The sequence below is a fragment of the Archocentrus centrarchus genome, chromosome 16 (genome assembly GCF_007364275.1).
Source record: "Archocentrus centrarchus isolate MPI-CPG fArcCen1 chromosome 16, fArcCen1, whole genome shotgun sequence".
In the NCBI taxonomy this organism is placed as follows: Eukaryota; Metazoa; Chordata; class Actinopteri; order Cichliformes; family Cichlidae; genus Archocentrus; species Archocentrus centrarchus.
In genome coordinates, this window is record NC_044361.1 from 29,900,919 (window position 1) to 29,919,513 (window position 18,595).

An 18,595-nucleotide genomic window follows, 5' to 3' on the forward strand; every position below is an offset into this window, starting at 1 on the left:
TTAAGTAACCAGCAGACCAGGACATTGCAAGCAGCATGCATCAATATGATTTACAATAAGAGTCTTCAACTCTGATGTAATAACTTTCATTTAGCAACTTTTATCATGCAAAGATAATTATATAAAAAATGCGAGGAAAGAACGTTAATCAAATCTTTATGTTGTCTGGCAGACAGCCTTGCAGGCAAACTTCTCCCATTTGCATAGCATTTCATCATCACTGTGAAACCACTATGAAAGAGCTGTCAGCATTGGTCGAGTACGGCTGTCAATCAAATGAATATTGTGCGTCATTTCCGTTGTCAGGTGGTGTTGTCGCTGTGGAAAGATGCAATCAGCGAGGAGCGGAGGCTTTTCCTTAATTGCTCATTTCGGTAATAGAGGCTAAATAAGCCGAAAGCAAACCTCTGTGGTTTCTCCTGTTTAAAGCGAGAAGCGCTTCACATCTACCACAGCGTTCACCGAAGAAATGTCCATGTTTTAGGGAGGCAACTCAGATTTAACCCGGCGGTTTTGGCTCGAGGTAAGCGAGATGGTGGCTACGTTGCTATCTAGCTTTCTGGCACGGCTAGCCAGCTGTAATGTTACCTACTTTGTTTAAATGGCCTCCCGGCTGCTCTGTAGCCTCCAGCTTGGTGTTAGCTAACATCGCTCGCCAGCAGCAACCATATTTAAACCCCTCGGGTACGCTAGAACACACACAAAAGTAGTCATAGTTGAGCTAACAACTGTTCCATGTAGTTGTCACAGAAAGACTAACTCCTTGTTGTGCTGTGTACCCCCTTTGTGTGGCCGGTAGATCCGTATTTAGCCGAGTAAATCAGTCAGTTTCGCTGTCGTACTAAGTTTGTATGCGCGCCCAGGCTTCGTTTTATGTCGCTGTACGTAATGCACAAGGTAAAAATAACGTGCCTGGTGGTATTTAAGCAATCGCCACAATTAAACGTCCAATTACTCGCGTTTTGCAGTCTGGTCTAGGTGCGTGTATTTAAACGGTTTAACTCGGTCAGACTCAGAGTTTTTGTTGTTGTTGTTGGTGGTGGGGTGATGTAGAAGAGCCAGACATCAGCGTCTGGCTGCTCGAGTACTGAGCTGCCTGTAGAGTGAATTTGTCCAAGTTGCAAAGCATAACGTCAGCGCTTACTCTACGCCCGGTCTCGTTTACAGCGCTCGCTGCCAGGACTAAGCGGTGTCCAGTCCAGTCCTTGTAGTTGCAAAATGGCACCAAACGACGTGTAGCAGTCTCACCGTGTGTGTTTTTACTTATTTTCGTCAGGTGATTTGCAATGTGACCTTGCGTCCACGGCGTTGGTGTATGGTCAAGGGCGTTGTTTTTGTCATAATCTAGTCAGCTGCAGTAAGTAACAAGGCAGATATTAATGGCATTTCATTTAAGACTGGAGGGCTGTGACCTTGGAGCTGCTTTGTCTTTCACTGCCTTTTCATGTGTAGATCCATTGATTTGTAGCATATCTTCTCCATGGCTTTGCTATGTAATACAGTCATGTTTACTTTTTAAGTGCTATTTTGTTTTCTTTCTCGATTATCTATGCTACCTTGGCTTTGCAGTTCCACTTTTCTTGCAGGCCAGACAAGTGGCTTGGAGTCTGGGCGGGTGGATCTTGAGACACCTACGTGGTTGTTTTGTTCTGATACTATTTAAGGAGCCCACATTTCTCGTGGGCACTGGCAGCGTGTCTCTCCTTTTGTGTGATATGATTCAGAGGCTGTATCTGTTCTTGTCCTCCCTCTGATACAGGCAGAGGCAGTCTTGCTTACTAGATCATAGGCTGTGCAGAGAAGCACAGCAGTGGCAGAAAAGGAACCGTGTGTGGTGTCATCATGCTGATGTAATTTGGGCCAGTATGGATTAGCTGGTTAAATTAACCTTTGCTTTTTTTTTTGATTTCTCAGGTTGGCTCCACAGCAAGTAAGTAGATGAATAGCCTTGGGTTCATTTGGTGCTGTGTGTGCGTGTAGTAGTATCTGCCAGTGAGTCATTTTAGTGTTGTAGTTCAAGGTGCATAAGCATTTCAACTTATTGGGCTGAAAGAAAATGCACATGTTTCTGCTCAGCAAGCTTATTTAACTTGAGCACTCATCCACAATTTAAAATGTATTTATCTGGCAGCACTGGGTGCCCTTTGTACACCGTTCATTCTGCCAGCCTCTTTGGCAGCTGCCTGAGAGAGAAATTAATTTCCTGCACAGAAGACTCACAAATTGTAGTGGTGAACTAGCCACTGCTTTGTGTTCTCTAGACTAAGATGCTTTCTTACTACTGGCAGCGTGACTTGGTGTCACTCTGGCTTGTGCCATAAATGCAGTCAGAAAACCTCAGCTCATCAGACTCAGTGGGTGATGACTAGTGGAGATGGAGACAGATGGGCGAGAGACATGATGATGACACTGTCTGCTGTCTGGGATCACAAAAAGCCTCATGGAAGTGAGAATTCATATCAGCCCTATTGACTGCCAACTGTCCTGCCTCCTCCCTGCCCAAAAAACACCCAACTGGCAGTGGTGCACGATTAGTTTTGAAACAGAAAGATGGTCAGATTCATTAAATTTTCTGGAGTTTGACATGCTGAACTGAAGCACGTATGGTGCCTTTTGTGTGTGTGTGTGTGTGTGTGTGTGTGTGTGTGTGTGTGTGTGTGTGTGTGTGTGTGTGTGTGTGTGTGTGTGTGTGTGTGTGTGTGTGTGTGTGTGTGTGTGTGTGTGAGAATCATTGCTGTGGCTAAAATATGCACACTAGTTATCAGTGACAGTTAATGTAGATGCCACGCTCAGATATTTCACTTGTATGTGGACATTTTTTGTGAGCTTTTTCTGTCTGCAAGCTGCACCTGCCAGAGGCTTGTGCAGACTCTTATAGGTGTCATCACCTAGACTTTAAAGGCTCTGTGGACGACAGCTGGGTGAATCATTCCTCTTGGTTCAGGGCACTACTTCCCTGTTATGGGAAACGGATGGGGTTTCATTACATAGGAACTTGGTTTCAGTAAACAAAGCATGCTGCATACCTCTTGCTCTCTGAATTCTGGGCCTCAGATCAGATCTGCTGGAGCAGTTAATGTAGTTTGTAATGATGTGTCACTGTCACTGGTTTTCTGGCATGTGAATCCAGTTCTTATCAGTGCATTTTTTTTCTCTTGTTAGAACATGTATGTTCTTTTTAGATGAACTCTTGGCTGTACAGATTTGGAGGAGGGGGGGAAAAAAAATGCAGATTAAGCGCTAAAGGATTTTCTGAATCAAGTCCACTGCAGCAGGAAAAGCTAAAGATTAAAGTATTAATTGAAAATGCTTCAATTTTAAACACTCTTGCGCAAGTGTCTTTGATTTGTATGAAAGTGCTAGCTGTTTAAATTGCTGATTTTTGGGCACATTAACATGGGCTGTCAGAGATTGAATCTGAGGTGTTACCCTTGCCACGAGTAGCTATTAGTCTGAATGGAGCTGTAATGGCATCACATTGACACTGAGGTGTCAGTAACTGAGAAAGGGATGCTTAAAATGGGATGGGTAGAGGTGCTACAAAGCTTCCCCCTCCATTGTACTCTCTACCAGTCTGCAGGACTATTGCTAAACCTCTAAGTATATACTTTAAACATATATCACTACTTATGAAAACACTGACTTGTTTATAGATGACTAATTCTTGATATCCATTGAGTTCATTTTTTTTAGTCAGACATATGTATGTTCCCTGTCTCTATCTCATGTACTAATCAGATTTATTCCCCCGTAGAGCTCCAGTATGTCTAAGCGGCGCTCGTCAGAGAGGGGGGCTGGTGAGACATCAGGCAGGGCCAGCAAGCTGCAGTGTCCTGGGATATCTGGTAGTAATGCCAAAAGAGCTGGGCCTTTCATCCTTGGTAAGAAAACTACTAGTGTTTACTCGGTTAAGTCTGAAAAAGGCTGGCTAACATTTCACCTAGTGCACATTGTAAATATGCTTAACATGAGTACAGGAAATTGGGGGTAGGCATGTGTAAGTTGTGGAATGTCTGTGTGTATGAAGGGCCTGAGACAAGAATGTGAAGAATTTTTGCTGATCGCCATGACATTGACTTGAAAGGTCTGAGTCTGTTGGAGCGACTTGATTTTCTCCCACTGGAAAATGCATTTCTTTCCCGTATTCAAAAATGGACATTTAACCCGACTCATCCTCTATTTGCAATACCGACTGCCAAAGAAAACATTACACTTGGGGTGTTAATGGGTACACGCAGCCTTTTAATGAGTGGCAGTGAGCGCACACACACTCCAGCATGTAGCCTGCCTTTTGGTCATGCAGCTGTTCCCTTTCATGTCCTTGCAGGGCCTCGCCTGGGCAACTCACCAGTGCCGAGCATAGTGCAGTGTCTGGCCAGAAAAGACGGCACCGATGATTTCTATCAGCTCAAAGTAAGTCTGCCTGGGTTGGCACGCTGGTTGTTTTTGTGTTGTCTTTTGAGTTTCTTTGTTATAAACACAGCTCAATTAAAATTGAGCATCTCATTCAAAGCAAAGCTATGTCTTCACCTGTAGACATCTGAACTTTTGACTTTCCCTTTGTTGGTGTCCGTTTTATTGCCCTGCTTAAGTCTGGCAGTCTGTTTACTGGGACTGTTCAGTGTTTGTTAAACAAGTGGGGAGCTTTACAGTTATAAGGGGAATGTCAACTTTTAACCCTCACCATGTAGTGAGTGCACGACCCTTCTACATATGACCCACACAGATTGTTTACTTTTTTATGAGCTACCCTTAAATGGCAACAGTCTGTTTCTACCCTATTCACCCCAGAATTTAGTGATTTAAGTTATTAAAGGTTTTTGTTTTGCGACTTATGAGTAAGTGGTTAAAGTGGCTTTTTGCTATCTGTTCACATATAAACTCTTGCCTTGTGACCCTGTCTTTTCTGTGCTTGTTTGTGGTTACTGCAGATCTTGACGCTGGAGGAACGAGTAGACTCTGCCAAGGAGACTCAGGAGGAGAGGCAGGGGAAGATGCTGTTGCACACAGAATACTCACTCCTTTCCCTGTTGCACAACCAAGATGGTGTGGTCCACCACCATGGCCTCTCCAGGTAGACTGAGACTTGCAACATTTTGAAACTTTGTTTTCATTAGAGGAAAAATGGTTTCTTAGTCGGTAGGAATACAAAGATTTTTCAGTCATTATTTGCTTTGACTGCCATTGGCAAATGTCATCACATTTGCCAATGGCAGTAACCTGTGTCATCTGGTTGTGCTATTTATTCAGGTTATGTCTGAATTTGCCCTTATTATGAAGAGCTCAAGAATGTAAAACATTTGGGTTGTTTATCTACAGTAAAGGTTGCCTGGCAAAGAAGTGTCAGATGGTCAAAACTATCATATTGGCGAAAACTTTCTGCCAAGATTTTATTTTTAAACATCACACTGGCCTGGAATTTTGCATTCAGTGAATTACTCAGCACACTGTGGGCAGGCCTTCTATATAACTGGGCATGATAAATGCAGATGCATCACTGTGGAGTGGTTTGTCACTTTCTGTTCAGGTTAGAATATGGTTTCATTTTGCAAGTACAATCAGCACATATCAGCACAATAGCAGTAAGCTTGTCAGCCAGCTGCTGTTATTTTCTTACCCAAGTAGTTTCAAAAGAGAAGTGGGAGTGTCATTAAAACTATATTTATCTGAAGTCATCTTTTTGTTTACAGTCCCATTTAGTCATAATGACCCCCCCCCCTTTTCACCTGTCTTCCTGTCTGCATCCCCCTCTAACTTTATTATATCTCTCTGTCTCCGTTTCCCCTTCTCTCTTTCACATCCTGTCTGTTTCATCCTGCTCGTGTTCTCAGAATAGCTGCATTGAGCCATGCTCTGATTCATTTAGGCCTGCAATATTGATTGGCTTATTATAGTGCATCTGTACTGACAGGTTTAATGTGAGTTGCTGACTGAATCTTAAAAGCACACACAACCTGATGCAGAAATCAATGAAGCACTGGCTCTGCTAGGTGGAGTTGGTAGAAGGGAATCACCCTTGCTGTTCTCTACCACCCACTGTGTCAGGGTAGATCTCTTATTCATATTGGGTACATGCAGGCTGTTGATGGTTTCGACTCTGCAAACTTTATTTCCAAGCTAAATCAGTTTGCTGATTAAATGCAGAAAGACGTCCTGTTTGCTTTTGGTTTATTTTGACTGTATACTGGTGGATACTGCATATAAAATGCATCAACTTCTATCTGCTTGCAGAGTAAGCACCCTCCTCTCACTCTTCTTCTTCTCAGGATCGAGCCTATGAAATAGTAGAAGACACGGATCCCTACAAATGCGTAAGATGAAGAAGCGACTCTGCCTCGTGCTGGACTGCTTGTGTGCACATGACTTCAGTGACAAGACAGCAGATCTAATAAATCTCCAGCATTATGTCATAAAGGAGAAGCGGCAAAGTGAACGGGAGGCCATTGTCATCTTCTATGATGTAGTGCGTGTGGTGGAGGCTCTTCACAAGGTAAACCTAGATGGAAATTCCTGTTGCACCACCCCAGTGTGTGTAAATGAAATGCAGGTTTCTAAGCTAACAAAGTATGGATACTGAAATGTTTTTGTCAACCGTTTAGAAGCTAGACTTTTTTTTCTTTACTTCTTCTAGTTGCACATTTCTGATTACTCATTTCCCATTCTCCTATGCCACTCCTAGAACAGATTGTTGTGATACCAGTGATTCACAGAGCACAACAAAACTTTTTTTTTTTTTTTTTTCTTTTTTCCCTACTCTTTCCTGCTTGCAGAAAACATTGTTCACAGAGACCTCAAGCTGGGAAACATGGTGCTGAACAAGCGGTAAGAGTCTCATTCATTGCTTTTCTTTTGACCCAATATGTTAGCTGGCCAGTAACTCCTCCCTTTATACTGGGTCAGTCACTTTAGCCTGCCAGGCTTCATTCTCCCAGCTCACATGTGCATTAGGCCTGAGCTGGCTCCAGCAGCCTGTCTCCAGCATGTATGAACATCAACACAACCAGGTCACATAGTTAGATTAAGGGCGAGATCAGTCTAAAGAACCTAAGCCTCACTCTTTGTGCTGAACACTTCACCCATGTGTGTGTGGCTGATTCATTCCCCATGGCTGGATTTTCTTTTTTTTTTTCTTTTCTTCTTTCTTCTTAGGAATACAGGACAAACTGGGCACTGGTAGAAAACAGGGAAAAGAAAAAACAACAAAAAAAAAACGATGCCACTGTTGCAGTGGGGTATGGGCAATATTATGTACCATGCAGGACCTACATGACATGAGTGCTGCAGATCATATGGGCGATGGAGAAAACGGGTTCAGAAAAAATAAGTTATGCAATAATGGAGTCTTTTTATTAGGACTAAATGACTACAGTTGACACACTACACTTGTACACTCGCACACATCACTCCTAAACATCAGGCATGTCATGTCCTGTGAACTATTCAGAATCCTCTTGTCCACAAATGTAGGTACTGTTATTGAGATGTCATATACTTGAATTATCTTTTTTACTGCAACCCCCCCCCCCCCTCAAATCTTCTACACCAGCACCCATAGCACAACCTGCAGTAGTAGTGATGAAACAGTGTTTAGGCCAGGGGAGGAGGGTGGTGGGGGGAGAGAAGCAGACGAGTGGAACAGTCCGTCCCATCTGGAGACAAAGGAGAGGCCTGCCAAAGGGCCCATAGCTCAGAGCTGACTCACCACCATGTACTGCACACACAGTCATCATTTATTTCATTATTTACACTACAATCCATTTCCTGCTTCTATTGTTTGATCTATCCCTTTTTATTTATTTATTTATTTTTTAATCCATCAGTTTCCCCTATTTTAGGTTAAGGTTCCTCTTTAATTCTATCTAAATTTTATTTATTTATTTATTTATTTTTTTTGTGTTATTGTCATCCACATACTTGCATATTTACAAACAATAGACTGCGTAACATACATGTGCATCCTACTTGTTGGTTCACATGCTTCCTTGTGACCCCCACCCTGAATGTGTATGAATGTGAAGTCAGTGTGTGATTATTTTCCTCTTTCAGTAAAATCTTTAGGAAAGCAGGATATAAATAAAATGAACTGTCAAATATAATTGTATTAGACATGGAGTACCTATGGTGAATAAAAGGCATCTGTTACACAAAAGCCTGGAACTTGTTAATACCAAGTTCAGTGGTTCCTGTAACCTGAGAAACGAAAGTTGCTGGTCTCTGTAGAAGTTGCCCAGCATTTAACCTCTCTTCTCGTCAGCTGGTGTATTATGATCAGAATATTGTGGGGAAGGAGAAGTCATGGGAGTTATTTAGGTTTCTGGTTTCCTGACTTGCCCTGGGTCACATGACCAGGAAGCGGCGATGATGTGGTGTCTCTCGCGTCCTCAGGGACCCTTGCCTCACGAAGCAAACATGCAATTTCATTTAACCAATCTCCGGTACAAGAATAGAAGCCTGTGTCGTGATGCACGCAGACAAAAGGACAGATCTCTCCATGAAGAAAGCCTTTATGTTGAGGGTCCTTGAAGCATTGCCCTGTGTTCCTTGTGGCCCATCCTTGTGCAAATCACAAGGCAGCTGTGTGGTTATAGTGGCTTGAATTACAGAAGCTTGTTGAAGGGTATTGATCACACACAAATCTGAAAGTTATGTTGCAAATGTTCCATGGGAAGATTGAGATTGGAGCATTTGGTTTGAAAATTGAGTGTTTAGCCGGAATTGCCTCCAAATGCTGTAATGGAATAGCGAATGAAAGATGAGGCAGGCTGTGAAAGTGAGAGAGAATAGGGGAAGCTGTTGACCTTAGACTATTTAAAAAGCAGATGTGGGTGAAGAGCATGATCCAGAGGACCCAAGCTGTAGACGATGGCTGGCTGTGTGTCCTTTTATTATTTATTTATATATATATATATATATATATATATATATATATATATATATATATATATATATATTATATATATATATATATATTATAGATATAATATATATATATATATATATATATATATATATATATATATATATATATATATATATATATTTTTTTTTTCCCCCACTACTTCTTACCACGTTAAGTATGGAAGTGATCGTGTGGGTTTGCAGTTGTTTGTGTACACTTTTTTTCTTTTTTGTGTGCTTGAGCTGTATGTATTCATTTGCCAGTCCATCACCATTGAGGCTTAGTCATCGAAACAATTATTCTAAGCCACAGGTTGACTCATGTTTGTCAAAGTGCAGTTTTTTTTGTTTTGTTTTTTCCCTCTCTGTGCTAAAGGAACATGCTGCATAGTCTCTGAGCTTCAGTGCATGCATGAGATGTCAGTGTTCAGTGCTGTATGTATATAATTTAGAACATTTCTTCTTGATACCAACCTGCAAAAACTTTTGCACAGTCTACATTGAAGAGCTAGACTGTGCAAGAGCTGAACGTGCTTGATGTAAAAAATAGACTATGCCAGCTGTCACGGGGGATTAGTCTACCAGATAACATTAATGGGTCTACACAGCCAATGCCATTTGAGGAAACTGTGGACATCAAGAATCTTGTACAGCATTCTGTAATGCTGTAAACAAAGTGTACATATGTGGCATTCTGCTCTTTAATTCAAGGGCCTGGAAGACTTCTGATATTTGGGGCATTTTGTTTTGTCTAATGTGTAGATGCTAAAGTGTATTAAGACCCAGTGAAGCACTGAATAGTGAAAACAAGAATGCATGCTTGCAAGTTGTGTACTGCATTATGCCTTCAACTGAATGTGTGGTATTTAAGTTTGAATTGTTTTGACCGAGACTGTTTACAAGAGTTAACTGTGGGGATATTTTGGTCACCATTTGATTCAAAGCATTAAGTTTGTCTTATGTACTCACAGAACTCACCGAATCACCATCACCAACTTCTGCCTGGGAAAGCACCTCGTGAGTGAGGATGACCTGCTGAAAGACCAGAGAGGAAGTCCAGCATACATCAGTCCTGACGTACTAAGTGGTACATGAAGGTTTTATACGTGCATCCTTTTTTTTTTTTTTTTTTTTTTTTTTCCTCCTTTGTCCACTTGTACACAGTTGTGTAAACCTTCATCGCAAGTGTTTGGATTAAAATGGGCTGGCTTAGTGCAGGAAAAACAAGGTGTTAGTGGTTTTTTTTTTTTTTTTTTGGTTTGGTTTTCATATGTTCTTTTATTTTTTCCCCCAAAATATCAGAACAGAAATGTCTGTAGAATTGTGATTCTTTATCTGGAGCCAGACAGGAACTTTTTTTTTTTTTTTTTTCATAACACTAAGCAGTCAGGCCTTGTGTTGAATTTTCCAGTTATTAAGCAACTCAGAGGTATGTTGCAATCCTGGACTGGCAAAAGCAAGAAATGTGCCTCCTTTTTTTTTTTTTTTTTTTTTTTTTTTTTTTTTTTTTTTTTGAGTAATTGCAGTGATGTTGCATTTTCCTTTGTATGGCATGAATCTGCAGGGGAAGCCGCTTTGCTTTTATTACTTTTTGGTTTTATTTTTTCTTCTTCTCAGCTCAGCAGTTTAAGTGCCCCACACCAGTAACGTTAATTCTTGAGCATGTTTTTCAATAGAAGAACTTTAATCACTGATTTCCGAAGCAACATCTAGGACAGCATACAAGCTTCAAGCGCAATTCTTTCATGTCCAACTAGTCAAACTGTAGATAAAACCCCAGCGTGTATATCAGCATAACGTGACAGGCACACAATTAAACAGAGCTCCAGTGACTCATGCACTGATGACTCACTAGAGGGAAACTACTCCCATCTACCCTTTCCCCTCCCATCCCCCATCTGTGTGTGTGTGTGTGTGTGTGTGTGTGTGTGTGTGTGTGTGTGTGTGTGTCACAAGCTTTAACATAATTGCCTACTGCTGTTGCTGCCGACTCCCTGGCTGTACAACACTGCCTATGGTCATGCACAGCCATGACACTCCACCCTCAGCCGCATCAGCTTCTTGTTGATCTACTTCTGATTTTATGTCTCAAGGCTGGTTTTTAAAACAGCCCTGTGTTTAAGTCACTTCTACTGGAAATGTCTTTGAGTATGACAGATGTGGAGTGTTTTGCTCATTTTGTAATCATTAAAATTGATGACTTGATGGGAATTTAACTTGTTGAAGGGTTGATCACTCCTGAGTCACAGGGCAAAATCTGACATTGCACCAAATGTCAACCTGTTATCTGCTTGTCATGCATGCCAGACCGACCCTTACCCCCTCCTTCCTGCTTCCAGGTCGACCGTACCGTGGAAAACCTAGTGACATGTGGGCGCTTGGCGTCGTCCTATTCACAATGCTGTATGGCCAGTTCCCATTTTATGACAGCATACCTCAAGAACTCTTCCGCAAGATCAAGGCTGCTGAGTACTCCATCCCAGAGTGAGCATTTTTCTGTAGAATTTTGATTAAACCAATTGAATGACAACGTAGCAAATAAAAGCAGTTTTTTCCATTAATTCTTTATCAATACACATTTACATTATCCATCTTTCATTAAATGTTTTTGCGTCTATGCAGTAAAATAATGTTTGTAATGCATTTGCTATTGACTGCATTTTGATATTCAGTTTGAAACTGGCCTTGCAGATGTTCCACATTTTTGCTTTTAAAAAAAAAAAAAAAAAAAAATTAAAGTCCCTTCCTGTTGCCTCCACCTCATCACAGGGATGGCCGTGTGTCAGAGAACACAGTGTGCCTCATCCGAAAGCTGCTGGTGTTGGACCCTCAGGAAAGGTTGGCTGCAGCAGAGGTGCTCGAGTCACTCAGTGCCATCATTGCCTCATGGTAATTGCAACCACCTGCTGGATGTTTTAAAAGTGCCTTTGATTCATTGCAATTTATTTATTGTAGAGAAGCTAATCATTTTGAGTTGCTCTGCAGCTTTGCTTGTGTCCTGCTGTTGGCTATAAGCTATTTGCAGCCAGGTAGCTCCTAACTGTTTATGTTTAATCACAGGCAGTCAGTTTCAGCGATGAGTGGCCCTTTGCAGGTGGTTCCAGATATTGATGATCAGGTCAATCACCCAGAACAAGAGGTAAGATCTTTGAGAAAGATTACATTTTAGATTCTCATAAACTCAAAGGAATAAATGTGTAGCTAAAGCTACATACACACTGGAAGTGATTTTCAGCAATGACCAGATCCCATAGAAGGCGAGGGACATTCCACAACTTCAAACGACTAGGGCAAAATAACCATGGGCAGGACCCAAGAAACCTTTTGAGTTTCCAGGTGCAAGTGACTGAAGCCACTAAGAGTGAGAATGAAGGCTACCATTAACATATGACCCGGCAGTAAAGACATTAGAAGGTTGCAATGCAACCAGAGCCTAGACTGTCCGAAGCAACTAGCTGTCACCTTCAAAACAATGTGACAAAAGCGAATCACTTACAATAATGATGCAGCTTAAATGAGCATCCTTCATGCCAGCATGTGCATGTGAGTTGAATTTTAACTTTTGAGTCATTTAATTTAAAAAAAACAAAAAAAAAAAAACAGCATTTTTACACCACATTGACTTTTTGTTATTGTTACCTCAGTAATTGCAGTATGTGATCTGGATGCTTTCTTTCCTCAGGCCAAGGTGATAGAAGAGTCTTCACAGTACGAGTTTGAGAACTACATGCGGCAGCAGCTGCTGCTAGCTGAAGAGAAGAACACTATCCACGAAGCCAAGAGCTTTCTCACAAACCGTCCAGTTTGGCAGCATCCCACCTGTAAGGCGTCTTGGCCACGATGCCCAGCCCGTCAGCCCACTAGATGCTGCCATCCTGGCACAACGTTTTCGCGGAAGTAACCACCAATTCCAGACTCTGGTCTCTGCAGGAAGAACCTGCAGAGTCCAGAGAGGACTGGAGTAGACCCCACCCCCCCAAACTGAACTTGCATACAGGAGGCCTGAGCTGATGTACAGACAGCCTCATATGTAGGTGGGTTTTTGGCAGTCGAGGTGGAACAGATATGAAGTGGGCACCAGAACAAACTGCCACACTCAGAACTTCACTCCCCTTGTCTGAATCCTCTTGTGGAACATGGAAAGCCTGCAGGAAGACCTGAACCACAGGTTCCCCGTCTTCAGGTTGCCCAGTCAGCTCTCACTGTGCAGCAGATGTGAGGCAATAGACTCACAAGGCCCCAACACAATGCTCTGCCTGGGGTGTTGAAGAAACTTTTCAACCCTGTGTTCCTCCTCCTTTGAGGTCACCCTACTGTACACACCCCCACCCCCCACCCCACCCCCAAGGAAAAAAAAAAAACCCAACCATTCTGATCCACTGAGCAATACAGGACCAGATTCATGTAGCAACCACCTTCTCTTCCAGTGTAATGGTATGCCTCAAGTCAGATCACTTGATCACAGATGTCACTTCTGTATACCTCCATCCTCCATTCCAACCTCCTCCCTCACTCCTTCCTTTTTCTGTTTTCCTGAATCAAAAATGATCTTGTTCCTGGTCTGTAACTCTGACTTTAAATCAATCTACCTCTTTGTCTCTCTTCTGTTGGTAAACCATGCTCACTGTTTCTGAGACGAGGGATTGTAACAATTGAGTGATGCCACCAGTGACATAGCATTAATGTTTTTCTGTCAGTGATAATGCTTTGAAACCTTGTCAGTTGTTTCAAAAAATGCAGATAAGCTTTTTTTTTTTAAAAAAAAAAAAAAAATCCATAATTAAGTAGCATTTATCCCTATATTTGCATTGAAGAAAGAACTGAAGATCAAAGTGTGTACAAGAACTCTTTGATATTTGCAGGAATGCGTTGTCTCCTGCTTTTGCTCCTCCCTGTGGAATCTATTTTTAGCATCTAGGCAGCTAGTGTAAGGTACCTGGAAGTTGCAAATGCCAAGAACTGAATGGGGAAAAACTGTTGGCTCCTCCCTGCCAAGGCATATTGATAACGCTTCCACAGTGCCGCTATAGTGACGATCAGGTACTGTCATGTTTCTATTGCCAAAATCTTGCCTTAAAGTGCCCCTATTTGTAGGTTTCCCTGTCCTTGAGTCTTGCATAGCTCCAACTTGTCAGACCTTTCACATGTATGAAAGTGGGCTAAGTTCAGCTGTAGTGGAATTATTCTCAACTGTGGAAAATGGTGCTGAAACTCCTTTTAGTCCCCCCCCCTCCAATCATCTGCATCATCTGTGTAACACACTGAGACTGTGCAGGCTACTTTGGCATGACCTCAAAGGTCAAGCAGCTGTCTCAGCTACATCCAGATGCAGCCTGCTGCCTCGCAGTCATCACTTCCTTTCCAGTTTCTAATAACTGAAATGTCCTCAGCACAACAAAAAGCACAACAAAAGATCTGCTGTTTGCTGCAAGTGTCAAAATGGGTGTATTTATGCACTACCATCTGAGGAAATAAAGAACCTACTGGAGTACCCCACAACAGTTGGGAAGTCCTTTATGCATGTGGTGTTGGCAATGGTACCTGGCTAACCTATTAGCCAGTTTCTTCTCTTTTACACTCTTTGTGTAAATTAATTATAAAAGCAGCAACGTGTGCGCACAACAACACATGTGGATGGTGCAGTTGCCACACAATAGGCTGAGTATGAAATGGCAGCACAAAAGCAGCTCCATGTGCAAATCAGCTGTCACTTTAAATCCATTTCCTGACCCCTGTTCTGTACTGCTTTTTTTTTTTTTAACCCCATCAGCCTGTTTGTCACCCACCAGGTGAGCAGGCAGCCAACTTTCAACTCGGAACAATTTGACATAGCATGTTCAAATTCACGCCGTAACTGCATCTACTAAAAAAAAAATCTCGGGACAGGTTTGAATCCCGGCACCTTGACTTCAATGTAAAGTTTTTTCTGAAATCTTGTGAACACAATAACTGGAAAAAGATGTCTCCTACAATTTTCAAATTTAGGCTCTCATGCACTCATTAAGATCTGCTGATACCTGGTAATTATGTGTTCTAGAACTTGTGCTTCCACGGGATTTGTGCCACCTAAAGAGTCTGACAGTAATTTTATAAGTGCAGTGTCATCTGCATTTATGGTTGCATATACTTATTCAGTCTTTATAGAGGAGAAGCAAAAAAGTCTTACTAGTGTGGCTAAAACTTTGTTAGCACTCATAACTGGCATTTTTCTGAGGGCCAACTGATCAGGGAAGCAGGCTGACCTTTTAAGGAAAGGGGGACTAAAACAGGGTTTCAGTGTAAGCAATGTGCAGCATGATGAAAGTTTAATCCCCCCTCGCCCCAAAACAATATAAACAACATAAAACCTATTCTGTAGGTAGTCCCTCTTTAAAGCCTGTAAATAAACCTAATAGGGGCACTTTAAATGTACTCTATCTAGGCCAAGGAAATGGTACCGCACAGGCCTCATTCAGAATCAAATGGCTTCCAGGTATTTAACTTCCCTGTTTCTCTTCACAAAGATGGATTTGGGATAAGTGTTTCAGTTATGAATGTGAAATGTCATTTGTGTGGTTTGGTGTGTCTGCAGTGTCCATGAGTGTGTGTGTGTGTGTGTGTGTGTGTGGTGTGTGTGTGTGTGTTGTCTTTTGGGGTCAGGTGAAATGATGGTCTGCAGCTCTTAACTGTCTCAGACCCTTTAAGCTATCCTCCAATCATTGTGTTCTGTCATCTGGCCTGCCTCAAGTGGCAAACACTGTGAAAACTAGTGCAGGCTTTGCTAAAACCAGGCTTGACTGAATGTTTTATGGAATGACATTAATGCTTTAAGATTGGAAATGATCACATATCTATTGCCCATTCTCAGGCCTCTCTCTTGTACATGCTTGTATTATCTTATGGTGTAGACTCCTGAGACTCCTGGCTGGTAATCAGTACTTATAAGTCATAGAAAAATTAAAATACAGACTCAGATGTTAAGTTTAGTTGCCGGGTTTTCTTGGCGTAAGTGTTCTTCAAACCATGGCAAAACTACTAACCAGTGACTGTTAGGCATTTGTACACTGCAACTTGCCTTTTGCATATTGGTACCATTCTTTAGGCTTTCTAGGCTTATTATATTCATCAAACTGATTGCATGAACTTAGGCCTCTTGAATACTTTCAAATGTTTGTTACTTTTTCTCCCTTGTAATTTCATGTCTTTTATCACTGTGTAGACTTTCTGCCAAAAGCCCCCACAGGGGCTTGCATCACACATTGATTATTAGATGGTCAAAAAACCCAAAGTGACATTTCAGACAGTGTCACGTGGTTTCAGCCGGTTTCTTTGATGACGACCAAATATTTGCTTTAAGCATCAGCTCCAACAGTGACTCTGCTTTTAGCCCTCTTCTTCACCCTTTTCAACCACAATCATATATGGTAGCATTTTTATTTGGTTTCCCTTCTTTATCATCTTAAGCTACACTAATGAGACTGACTTGTGCATAGTTTTATTTTATTTTTTTTAAATATATAATATAAAGAAAACAAAACAATACTTGCATGTTTTCCTTATGTTATAAAAGGGGTTGTTTTGTGGTGTGCCCCCCCCCCCCCCCCCCCCCCCCCTCAAAAAAAAAAGTCCCCCCACCACACTTGCTGGTCAGTATGTAAATAATGCACCATCAATACTGCTCCAGTCATTGTATCTATTCCACCCAGTGAGATACCAGCTCTGCTTCAGCACATGGATTGATGTGTACTTTAGCTCACGCTGGCCATCAAATAACACACCTGGAAGCTGAAAGATGTAAAGAGCAGTTGGCTTTCTCCCCACCTCAATGTGAATTCCTGGGTATGCAGCAGTATTGTAGTAGTATAGGTTTGTTCAGCAGTGACTGCAGGGGTTTCTTGGCACTACAACCACTGCTAAATTTTTACATTAAGTTACCATCTGTGGAAAGTGTCTAACGCCATCTCCAGTGACATGACTACAGATTAGTAACTGAAGAGTTGTCCCCTCAACCAATGTTTTCACCTTCTAGCTAGTGGATTGTATCTCAGTCGGTATGATTTACAGAGTTGTATTGGTAGATTGCATTGTGGACTGAAAAGCATGGAAATTGTGAGGTTAACTCGGTGTAAAACATGTGGCTATTGCATGATTTTTGGACTTGCACAGTGTGCCAGTACAACAATAATTTATAGATAATTTTACCCCTTTTGGGTCCCAAAAACGGTCACTCTAAACTCAGAATCCCACCCCCCCACCCCAAACTGCAAGTAAAACTATCTCTCCCCCCCCACCAAATGGCTTAATTTTACCCTGGTTTTAAATGTGTCAGTAAGTAACTGATGTATAGCTGACTGTTTCAACTGGAAACTTGGTGTAGATGGATGTGACGTGGCATAGTTTAAACCCAATGGGACAATGTGTTGTAAGCTGCTTGGTTGGACATGGGCATCTAAACTACAGAAAACTGCGTAATTGTAACAGATGAAAACACGTTTGTATAAAAACATATTTTTCTACTCATCAGATCTCTACATGCATTGTCAGCAATAACTTTGATATGGAACATCAAACTGTCTTGTCTTTCCTTCACTAGGTGGAGCAATTTCTTAAAGAAATACAACAAAAAGCTGCAGTGGGAGCATTGTATTATAGGCAGTCTCTTAACAGGCCTAACACTGGATTTATTTATTTATTTGGTATAAATATTTCTACCAGATGTGGGAAAACAAAATCTACTGAAAATAATCTGCGCAACTGTGCTAAACATTTGTCTGCTTCAGTGTGTAACTTGTATTATGAATGTATAGAATGACTGCCTTTGTACTGGCTCCATTTGGACCACACTGAGGTAGACCCTTTTCAAACAGGAAGCCTCCTGCTGACTCGGACAGCATTGCAGTACCCCCTGGGCTGCTCTGCTGATCTTCCACCTCACCTCATGTTTTTGAATTGGATGCACACCTTCATGTCACTCAGGTCAAAAAAAAATAAACATCAGACACATATTAATTGTGATAATGTCAAATGCTGCATGATGCTGTAGGTGCAACTATTTTTATTTTTTATTTTTTTGAGGTATACATGTAAACTCTGAATCTACATTTTACCAGGATGACTTTTACAGTGAGCTTTTCTGTGTGCAGCTTACATGTTCTCTCTCTCTCGGTCTGCGTGGTTCTCTCTGGGTACTCCGGCTCCGTCCCACAGTACAGACATGCATGGAGATCTGTTTATTGGCACTCTCGAACTGACCGTAGGGGTGAGTGTAAATGGTTGTCAGTCTCTCTGTACCCCACTTCTCAGCCTATGACAGGGATAGGGGTTTGACCCCCACTCCCAAATTTTAGCAGAAGAAAATGGATGAATACTTTTTTGTTTGTTTTAATAGCAGAAAATGTCAATAAGTAGTTGCCAAAGGAAAACATTTCCAACCCTTATCTTTGCTACTCTGCACCATGCATAGCATGTCAAGCTGGATGGGGAAAGTCCAGAGGCCTCAAGGGGCTAAGTTCCATGGATACTTTGATCCCTGTAAACTGCAAGCAGCTGGCCTTGAGGACGTCCCATCTTAGGTTTGTGTCACAAACAGTTGTGCATTAAAGGCTACATCAGACATCTGCAATGTTCTTGCTTAATTACCTTGGAGAGCATTACGTATTTGACTTCACTAGAAAAGTGCTAAAGTGGGATTTATGCAGCTGGACATGGATAGCAATGG

The 18,595-nt window shown here is 41.8% G+C and overlaps 1 protein-coding gene across 1 annotated transcript; it reads left to right on the forward strand.

Annotated features, from left to right (window-relative positions):
* The first annotated feature begins 506 nt into the window (after window positions 1-506).
* On the forward strand, window positions 507-14,389 carry stk40 (serine/threonine kinase 40). The gene is given in 14 exon segments (XM_030749787.1): window positions 507-523; window positions 3,755-3,881; window positions 4,328-4,413; window positions 4,932-5,068; window positions 6,260-6,300; window positions 6,303-6,490; window position 6,711; window positions 6,771-6,822; window positions 9,870-9,985; window positions 11,238-11,382; window positions 11,668-11,787; window positions 11,959-12,037; window positions 12,581-12,697; window positions 12,699-14,389. Coding segments are annotated over 13 exon segments (1,365 nt in total). The 5' UTR covers window positions 507-523; window positions 3,755-3,763; the 3' UTR covers window positions 12,864-14,389.
* The last annotated feature ends 4,206 nt before the right edge of the window (window positions 14,390-18,595 follow it).